Source organism: Myotis daubentonii, chromosome 3 (genome assembly GCF_963259705.1).
Source record: "Myotis daubentonii chromosome 3, mMyoDau2.1, whole genome shotgun sequence".
In the NCBI taxonomy this organism is placed as follows: domain Eukaryota; kingdom Metazoa; phylum Chordata; class Mammalia; order Chiroptera; family Vespertilionidae; genus Myotis; species Myotis daubentonii.
Window position 1 is genome coordinate 64965010 of NC_081842.1, and position 11078 is coordinate 64976087.

The 11078-nt window shown below is 37.9% G+C and overlaps 1 protein-coding gene across 1 annotated transcript; it reads left to right on the top strand.

Moving 5' to 3' along the window:
• The first annotated feature begins 2010 nt into the window (after positions 1–2010).
• Positions 2011–2457, top strand: LOC132230396 (large ribosomal subunit protein eL21-like). Its single transcript, XM_059687784.1, has one exon. It carries the CDS (start codon positions 2050–2052, stop codon positions 2440–2442), a length of 393 nt encoding a protein of 130 aa, XP_059543767.1. The 5' UTR covers positions 2011–2049; the 3' UTR covers positions 2443–2457.
• The last annotated feature ends 8621 nt before the right edge of the window (positions 2458–11078 follow it).

Genomic DNA, 11078 nt, shown 5'->3' on the forward strand with positions numbered 1-11078 from the left:
AAATATGAAAGAAGTTTAAAAATCCAAACATTGTGTGACTCACCCTTTCTACTATGCTATGATTTCAAGCTTCTGAAATTAACAAAATTTTATATGTAAAAGTTGAAAAGCTGTATATAGTTAAATACTTTTAACCACATAATATAACAAATGCTAATTTATGGAGAGCTTTAATTATAGAATGTATACGTGTAGTTTTCTGAATTTTGTAAAATAACTAGAGGCCCAATGCACAAAATTCATGCAAGACATTCAGCCCTCCCAGGCCTGGCTTTGTCTGGAAGGATGTCCAGAAAGTCGTTTGGCTGTCTGGTCTAAGTCTTATGCTTTTATTATTATAAATAACACTAATTAAGCACTCAATGTATAGGCAATGATCCATGTTCAGGAGCAATTTGAAATATCACTAATATTGAAACAACTATATTATAGGTAAAAAGTTGGTTGATATATTGAGATGAGAATTAGAAATAAAAATTACCTCCCTCCTTTATATGTTTTTCCATAGCCAGAGTATATGGTATAACAGAGGTATTATATTTTGTGCCTAAGGGAAATTGAATTTAGAAATATGCACTGCACTGAGTGCAAATGAAACCTGGATCAGAAATAATAGTCTCATAAGACATAAAACTAAGTATGTGTGCTAAGCACCACCTGGAAGTGGACCTTACCGCCTCAATGGATTAAGGCCCTGCAGCCACACGCAGGAGCTTTCTCCTGTCTTCACCAGGAAAGTGCGTCTTCCTGCCTGCTTTTCCCTTCCTCTGGATCACTGCTCCCCTGACTTGGCTGTCAGATGGCCCTGTGTCTGTGGTAAACAGGCGAATAGAAACAAGACGCCTCACTCAGTGCCATGCCCCTGTAGAAAAATCTGTGGGAGGCATATGAATACCTGGTAATTGAGATGGTTCCGGGCACATTCAGATGGTTCTGTGGCAGCATGGCGCAATCTGTGAACACTTTGATAAACATTTCACTCTTGGAGAGTGTGTAGGCAGTCGGATGAAAATTTTCATGCTATGAAAAAATATGTGAGTGTTGTGGCCTCCGCCTCTACCCCATTCAACTACCTCTCCATCATGCTATGAGAAATGATGGGGAAATTTGTGTATATATACTAGTTTATGTATGTATATGTGTGTATATATAGGTATGCATATATGTATAAATACATGTCTCTCTATATATAAATATATAGTTACACCTAAAAAAATAAAGGAAAAAGAAAAAGACTTTTATATTCTAAAATAGAGGCTTTAAAATAAATTTTTCAAATAATGAGTTCTGGACTTGACCTGCACGCAGAGCAGGCTAACCCACTGGACATGTCTGTAGATTGAAATACTCTGCTTTTTCAGATAAATGTCGGAGGGCAAGTAATTCATTTCAGAAAACTAGGTTGAAACTTTAGTCGTCCCATAAAACACCTGTCACCAGCACCATCCCCTCAAATGCTCTACATTGAATCATATTGACCCTAAACCTCAGGAAGGATGACATCTAGGTATATAGCAAGCAGTTTATGCAGTAAGACTGTAACTCAGGAGAGATTGCTAACCTTAAGATACATTTTTTGAACTCATTGGCACACAGGAAGTAGGTGAAGCAAGAGGAGGAGGAGATTGCCTAGGGAGGATGTGCAGGCTGAGAAGAGATGAGAATTGAGGACAAAATCTAGAAACATTAGCATTAAGGAACAGATGAAGGAAAAGAAGCCTTGAAGAAGACTGAAAATGATCTTTTCAGAGATGGAAATCAGGAGAAGCCAAGAAGAGAGGGTGTTTTAAGAGAGTGTACTGGGTAGAGATCAAGGATTTTTTTTTATTCTTCTGAATAATTAATAGAGAAAGCATCTTAGTGAAAATGCCAAGGAAGGTACTAATATTTTTTGAATACCCACTGTGTACCAGGCACAGAGCTAACCATTTTGCATGTGTTGGAACATGAAGATGTTCCTTGAACGTGGGTTTTTATGGATAAATATTCAAGATTTAATACATTTTTAGCCTTTCGGCCAGAACCGCCATCTTCCAGTAATTCGCCAAAATGACTAACACAAAGGGAAAGAGGAGAGGCACCCGCCATATGTTCTCTAGGCCTTTTAGAAAACATGGAGTTGTTCCTTTGGCCACATACATGCGAATCTACAAGAAAGGTGATATTGTGGACATCAAGGGAATGGGCACTGTTCAAAAAGGAATGCCCCACAAGTGTTACCAGGGCAAAACTGGAAGAGTCTACAATGTCACCCAGCATGCAGTGGGCATTATTGTGAACAAGCAAGTTAAGGGCAAGATTCTTGCCAAGAGAATTAATGTACGTATTGAGCATATTAAGCACTCTAAGAGCCAAGATAGCTTCCTGAAGTGTGTGAAGGAAAATGATCAGAAAAAGAAGGAAGCCAAAGGGAAAGGTACCTGGGTTCAACTGAAGCGTTAGCCTGCTCCACTTTGTGAGAACCAATGGAAAGGAGCCTGAGCTGCTGGGACCCATTCCCTATGAATTCATGGCATGATAAGTGGGAAAAAATAAAAAAGACTTCTGTGCTGATAAAAATGATTCTCTTAATTGAGTAGAAGTGTGGCATCCCTTCTAAAAAAAAATATTTAATACATTTTTAAATATGTGAAGCTTTAAGTACATTTTCTGAGAAATAATGAATTCTAATTTTGTCCCTGCCAGAAGCTTGCACAATGGCCTGGAACAAATCACTATCTGTCTGGGATTTTGTTTTCTTATCCATAAAATAAAATAGAGGATTTGGAAATATCTCTAAGTTTCTACATTTACTGATTTCTGGTAAATGTCATTACATTGCTACATACAGCAATATGGTCTAGTAGTTAATGAGTCCATCAGCCAAAGATCCAATCCTGACTTCACTGCGTTTATTTGCTTATTTGTTGAGAACCATATGGAGATATTTGAACTTTTTTGTGCTTTAGTTTCTTCATGAATAAACTAAAGTTAATAATAATAGCTCTTATCGTCCAAAGCCATTATAAGAATTAAATAAGCTAATGCTTACAAAGACCTTGGCATAGACCTAGGGCACAGTACGTACTCAGCAATTGTTTTGTATTTGCTGGTGGTTATATTATCATAATGATCTCAGATAAGATGATTATGAGCATTGACATCTTTAAATTCCTATTACACAACCAGGACTCAGCAGAAAAGAACTAGTCCAGTAGAAGAGCTGTTTCAGACTGTGCTTGGTTGAGTAATTAAAATCATAGTTTTAAAAGCATAGGTAACAGCTAATGAATTGGCAAAAGTTTTAACCATCAACTCTTGTGTCATGTTCTTTCTCCTCTTATCCTTGTTTATGTTGAGAAATTAATCTCAAGCAATAAGGAGAGGGATGGAGTGCATCACACCAACACACTGCATTAGTGATAGTGCTGACAATTTAATCAAGGTATCTATTCATGATGATGTTTGTAAAGTTGGACCATTGTCAACCTAGATTAAGATCACTCAAGGCCATGGCAGGATCACTCTTTATTTAATCAAACTAAGATTTTTCATCCAATGTATGCTCCAGTCACAGTTATTGACAGTAAGTTTCATATTAAGCACCTGTACTTTGAAAAAAAAATTCCCCCTAAATAAGTACATATTTTTAATATTCATTATTTATATTTATATATATTCAGTGCCAAATCATCCAAACTTGTGGTTGAATTTGATGCTAGCAATTTAAGAAGGGTAGGGCCAGATTTCGGTCCCATGATTTCTTCCATTCTAAATCTATCCTATATAATAAAAGGATAATATGCAAATTGTCCCCTCTGGAGTTCGACCAGGAGACCAGGAGTTCGATCACTCACTATGATGTGTGCTGACCACCAGGGGGCAGCATGGAACATGGCGGGCAACCAGGGGTGGCAGCAGGGTGCTGTGGGAGCAAGGGAAGGAGGAGGCTGGGCGGCACGAAGGTAGGGAATCTGATCAGCCCTGATCACTGGCTAGGCCTAGGGACCCTACCCTTGCACAAATTTCATGCACTGGGCCTCTAGTATTAGTATATAGACAGGCTGCTGATAAATTATGTCAACTGAGCCACAAGGCTTCCTGAAGAGTAGGTAATTTGGACCATCACAGGGAATCTCAATGACCACACCACAGACACCTGTTGTTTGATTTCTTTTTATTTTTCCCTTCATTTTACTGAAAATGGTGCTGCACAGCAAAATTTAGAGCTGTGGTTCTCAAACTTGACTGCACATTAGAACCAGCTAGGGGCGTTTTAAAAATCCCAATGTCCAAGCCATACCATATACCAATTAAACTAGATTTCCTGCAGATTGGACTCAAGCTCAATAGTTCCTAAGGCTCCCCAGTTGATTCCAATTTGCAGTCAAGCTTTAGATTTAGAACCAGGGCCTTGGAACCTTGCCATCCAACCTTGCCAAAATCTGATTCATAAATTTTTATGTTAAAGGTATGTGTTTGTCAAATATTGCAGTTTTATCTGCAAAGTTTTTCCTTCCTAGTTTAATGAAAAGATACAGTATTTTTTTTTTCATTTGAACATCTATGTTCTATGATCCTAGCTAGCTAGAGATGAGTTTATGCAGTGTGGTGTGTGCTTTGGCTTAGATCATTGGCTCTTATCGATAATTAAGAATTGCCTCAGGAGCTTGTGAAACATGCAAATTCCAGGTCCCTTTACCAATAATTTTTGATTTAAGCCTGAAAAATAAAAGTCCCAGATATGTGCATTTTAAAATGTCCCAGTCCAGTTGTGGGGTTGGGAACATAAAGTTAACAGAAATCTGGGCTCCACCCTGGGTCCTCTGGTCCAGAGAATAGAGGTAAAGTTTAATATATCAGTCAGCTCTTGCTTCATAACAAATCCTCCCAAAACTTGATGACTTGTAACACTTTATTGTTGCTCAGAAGTCTTTGGGTGCTTCTGGTCTCAATTGGCTTTCATCAGTCATCTAGGGTCCTCTAGGTATTGGCTTTGCTGAAGTTGGCTGGATTCCCTCACATGTTGGGGGCTGGCTGGCTGTTGGCAGTCTGTTGCTTGGTTTAGGACAGCCTTGGTTCTTCCCATGTTTCTCTTATATCCCTCTAGCAGGCTAGCCCAGGCTTATTCATGGCAAAGGAAGTAGAGCAATAAAGAAAGCAAAAGCCTACAAAACACACCATCTCTTCTGACATATTCTATTGGCCAAAGCAAGTAAAAGTTCAGTCCTGATTGGGAAACAGATTCCACGTCTTAAGGGGAGGAACTCCAAAGTCATATTACAAAGGACATGGACACAAGAAGAGGTCAAAAACTGCAGCCATTTTTGCAATAGACTGACCACACCCATGCATCTATTTCTTTAACATTTTAGCATGTTTTATTTCCTGTACTTGTCAGGGTAATTGATGCAGTATGCATTATTAGCTACATTTTAATGCTGCAGATATCCCAGAGGATGATAAAACAGTTGCGAATGATGAGTAGGGACAGACCTCAGGTACAATTTTCAGATATGTATTTTTAACTTACATGAGCAACAGAAGATGAATTCATTATCAGTTTGGCAGTGAGAGTGTATTAAAGTGTAAATGTGCTGCTTTTGTGAGATGGAGGTATTTTATGAAAGAAGTTGGCACCCCAGTTCTGATTTATTTTATCAGATTCTGACGCAGTGGGGCATATGCCGCTGATGCCTAATGCTTCTGTTCAGCTCCATCTCAGGCCTTCGAGATGGGAAACTGAAGGATTATATTCATTTGACCTTTGCGGAGAAATTGCTTGGTGATCTAGTAATTGAGGTTGCAAGGATGACTATCAAACCTTTATCCCTGGTGGAATGATTGTGTAATATCATTTTGTGATTTAAAGCCTCTGTAAGAAAAGTTAACTTTTGTAAAGGGAAAAAAAATACATAGCAATGAGAAACAGGAACACTGCTTTGGGCCCTGCACCAGCCCCATTTAACCTGCTGTGTCATTTCTCATCTTGCTTTTCTTATCTGTAGTTAAAGCCGGAGCCCTTCGCCTCCTTACAGAACCAAGGGGGAAAGCTCTATTTTCATATGGCCAGGCAGATGTGCCTAGTCAGCATATCAAAGCAAGTGAGCCAAATAGTTTCTCAGATAAAATAAGAGCTCATTTTAGACCTAATGCCAGGTTTTGCATTTTTACCTGAGAAGGTGTGTTATAGGAGAATGGTGTAAAATACTTTAATGCTCTTTTATACTTATTTGACATCTCTTACACAATTCTGTAGCAATTCAACTTTGGTTTCTTATTGGGGAGTGAATTTACTTTATTTCTGACTTCACTGAGATACCAACAGGGCACTGTATATTTGGGGGGCTTGGGTCAGAGGTCATAGGTGGTAGGCCTGATCCCAGGCTTTATTTCCTACCAGACTGAGAGATCCTTAGGAGAGTACAGCATATACCTTCTTCATCTTGTAGCTTAGTCAGGTGCCTGACAGTGAGAAGTATCATAGGATTGTGGATCAAAGATTAGGATCTGAAAACAGATTTCCTACACAGGATACATCTGAGTATATGGGAGAAATGTTAGGGGATGTGTCTTTTGTAGTATGGAAATGGACTTTCTGAGTTTCATTTCTGTTTGTGCCATGTGCTGAGTGACCTTGGGCAAGTTACTTAACTGCTCTGTGCCTTTGTGCTCACCTGTAAATGGGAATAAAAATAATGTCTACTTCTTAATATTGTAAAAATTAAGTGTGGCAAATATATAAAATACTTAGATAAGGGCCTAGAACATAATTAATACTTAATAAATTAGTTCTCATTGCTTAATAAATATATGTTCAGTGAATAGAAAGAGATGTTATATTAATATCATATAATCTGACTATAGATTATGTGAAGTGGAAGAATTTCTAAGGGAAAGGAGGACAATTTTTAGAACTTAGAGAAACAGAATTAATAAATAATATATGTATTAATAATCTACTTTCTAGACACTGTTTTTCTATCTTGCCTGTTTATTGTATCTCTAAGTTTTATCTAGCTTTTCCTTTGCACACATAAATGCAGTTCCCTAGTTCCTTCCCATAGGCATTCCTCTATTTAACATGATTTATAGTCTGATTACATAACATTTAGATAAGCTTACAATGATCAATTATTATGGTTTTTATTTAATGTATGCTCTTAATTTATTTTGACCTATTCATTTAATTGGGATTATGCATAGATCCCCCAAGCTTAAAATGAAAGTATTTATATTTTGCCTGAAAAACGTTTTTGTTGTTTATTTTTAAAAATGATATTAAGTGTATGAAGTCTCAAACTACCATTAGCAAGAGAGGCAGAAAAAGGAAGAAGGCTTGGACTTTGGTATTAGAGAGGGGTTCAAATCTCAGCTCTTCTAAGAGAGGCTTGAAGTTATCTAATTTCCCTGAGCCTCCATCTCCTCGTTAAAAGAGGAGTGTAATTACTGGACAAGATTGTTACGGTGCCTGGCACACAATAGGTACTCTGTGAAGAATAGCTGTTAAGAGCTAAACTTGGCTCTGGAAAGGGTTTCATGGTGGGTAGATAGACAGTAGCTGTTAAATGAAGGCACACAATATACACACAATATGTATATGTGTATACAGGTGCTCACTCCCAGCTCCAGGAGGGGAAAGAAAGTGCTCATCCCCCAGGGAGCCAGCCAGCCTTCCCCAGATCTGTGTGTGTGTGTGTGTGTGTGTGTGTGTGTGTGTGTGTGTGTTTTCCTGGTTTACTCCAGTAAACCAGGATGAAAATCAAGGAGGGGCCCTGCTGTACTATGTGATTGCATGTTACCCTTCTGATTGAGAGGGGCCAATGAATGACAGTAGACAAAGAAGCTGGGTGGGTGGGTCTGAAAGTGGAGAAGGGGCCCAATGGCAGCAATGTGAAGATGCTCTTTGAGAAGTGTGAGGTCATGTCATGCTTATTTTATTTGCTGATCCTCCACCAAGCCTTCCACAGAGGGCAATGTCTCATTATTCTTTTGAGCCTTTGGTAGACTCTTATCTAGGGGAGAGGGCAGACACAGGGAGAGAAGGGGCTTGGCCAAACCCCTTTCCCCAGAATGTGACATTTCTACTCTCCCTCCCTTTTAGATCTGGGGAAGGCTGCCTGGCTCCCTGAGGGAATGAGCACTTTCTTTCCCCTCCTGGAGCTGGGAGTGAGCACCTGTCACACACCAACACATCTCTTCCTGCACAGCTTCCTCTCCTTCAGCTCCTCCAGGTCTCTCCCCTAATGGAGGAGAAGGTGAGCATAAAAGGAACTGCTAAAGGCCCATGAATATTTCAAATGGAAAAGCCAAGGGACTCCATTAAACCCTGTATAGTCTGCTGTAAATGGAGAAAGAGGCTGAATAATGAAATGCTCAGAGAGACTAAAGTGATATCAGAGCAAACCAAGCAGATATAAAATAAAACGCTTCTCACCAAGACAAAATCCTCATTTCCTCTGTAGCCTGCAATCTTGGCCAATTCTTTGTAGACCTCTGACATCCTTGTGCCTATCACCACCCAATGGTTAAGAACAAGCCTTTCTAGTCCAAGAATCCTGGTTGGACTCTGGTTTCTCAGATTGACCATGGAAGGGAAGATTTTTGTCTTTTTTTAATGTTTCCACTTTAATATGCTAAATGAGCCAACTTAATGTGGGGAGAAATGAAAAAAGTATAAGTATAGAATATTAATATGTATTTAGAGGATTCTGGATTTATGCTCTGCTGATTCTCTTAACTATTCAACCTGGTCACACCAATCAGAACATGTTCTATTCTTTCCCCAGGGGTCAGCATTATAAATGTTATCACTAGCAGAATATCTAGCTATCCTTTATTTTACTTATGATAAAGTATGAAATTAGGATGAAGCAATTAGAAATAATCTGGAAATTTTGTCAGGGACACATAATTCAACTTGCTATTACTTTGTGTAACTTGAAAATACTCTCAGGTAAGGTTTTATCCATGTTAAGGAAGATTTAGCAGGCATGATGCCAAAGACATGGAAGGAGGTGCCATTTTGAAGGTGGCATTATATTTACTGAAGTTTTCTAAGCAATTCTATTTTAAGTGAATATAAAGTAGTTATAATAAACCTAAAAGATGGCCTCTAAATTAGATTGGAAGGTTCTCCAGTATGAGACTGGGGCAAGAACAGCATCAATTCTGAATCTACATAGAAAATGAGAGAAAAAAAGGTCCTTTCTAATACATTAAAAGAAGATTTATGGAGTAACTGATGACCGGGGCCTCCCTGATAGGACATTGACAATCTGGAAAGTGGACAACTTGAAAATTGGCAAGGTCATCTATAATAATAAGAGTGTAATATGCTAATTAGACCAGATGTCCTTCCAGACGACTTTCCAGATGAAATCAAGGCTGTGAGGGAAGGCCAGGTCCCAGGTGCCAGAGGGAAGCTGGTGCCGGCAGCTGGGGGAAGGAAGGCCTACTCTTGTATGAATTTCGTGCATTAGGCCTCTAGTATTATATATATATCCTAAATTCCTAAAATGTGGATTTTTCATATGTTAATGTTTCTAAAATGATATTTATCATCAACAATATATATACCTAATGTGATAATGTTCTCTTATATAAATATTTTTTTTCCAAAAAGAAGCTATTGTTTAGAACTATTTTATTTAGAACTATTTTATTGGTTAACATCTTTTGACCAGTGTTTAATGGGTCACTTTTTCTTCTTACTATTGAGTTGTAAAAGTTCTTTGATATATTCTGGATATAACTACTTATCAAATTATATATTTGTATTCAAAATATATTAAAGAATTCTTATAACTCAATAGTAAGAGTATATACCTGCATGAAATATATAACATATTTTCTATCAATCTGTAGCTTATCTATTTATACTGTCCTTAAAAGACCAGAGGTTACCCTGGCTGGTTTGGCTAGTGGATAGAGCGTTGGCCTGAGGACTCAAGGGTCCCAGGTTCGATTCCAGTCAAGGGCATGTATCTTGGTTGCGGGCACATACCCAGTGGGAGGTGTGCAGGAGGCAGCTGACCAATGTTTCTCTCTCATTGATGTTTCTAGCTCTCTATCCCTCTCCCTTTCTCTCTGTAGAAAATCAATAAAATATATATTTTTTAAAAAGACCAGAAGTTGATGAACAAGGAGATCACAATTCGATTTCCAGTCAGGGCATATGCCTGGTTACAGCTCGATTCCCCAGTGTGGGGCATGCAGGAGGCAGCTGATCAATGATTCTCTCTCATCATTGATGTTTCTATCTCTCTCTCCCTCTCCCTTCCTCTCAGAAATAGATAAAAATATATTTTAAAAAACGTACACCCTCTACAAAAAAGATCAGAAATTTTAATGACATCCATTTTATCAATTTTTTATAAAGTATGTTTTTGTGTTCTATATAAGAAATTTTTGCCTATAGCAAGATTATAAAAATTTTCTTCTTTATTTTTAGAGTTTTATAGTTTTAGCTTTTACATTTTAATCTATGATCTAGTTTGAGTTAATTTGGTATATGATTTGATGTAAGAGTTGAGATTTATTTTATTCCATACAGATATCCATTGTTCTTGCGTTTTTATTGAAACAACTATCTTATCACCATTGATTACCTTGGCTCTTTATAAAAAATCAGTTGAACATATAACTGTGGATCTGTTTCCAAACTCTCTATTTTGTTCCTTTGACATTTGGCAATGCTATATTGTCTTGATTACTTTAGCTACACAGTAAATTTTAAAATCAGGTAGCAAAACATGTTGCCTATTGGTCTTCTGAATTTCCAAATAAATTTCAAATTCAGCTTGTCAGTTTTTCCTAAAATAAATCTGCCTGGGATTTTGATCGTTAATCATCAATGAAAGGCAACTTTAAAAGCACAAGATGCCTCTGCATACCCATTAAAATGGCTAAAATTTTAAAGACTGACAACATCAGGTGTTGGTGAGGGAGGCTTTCCGGCAAGTGGAACTCTGCTACTGATTAAAATGAGAAATAGTACAACCGCTTTAGAACAGTTAGTGATCTTCTTCAAAAATTAAATATTCACTCACTACATAATCCAGCAATGTTATTCTCAGTTATTTGCCCAAGAGAAATAC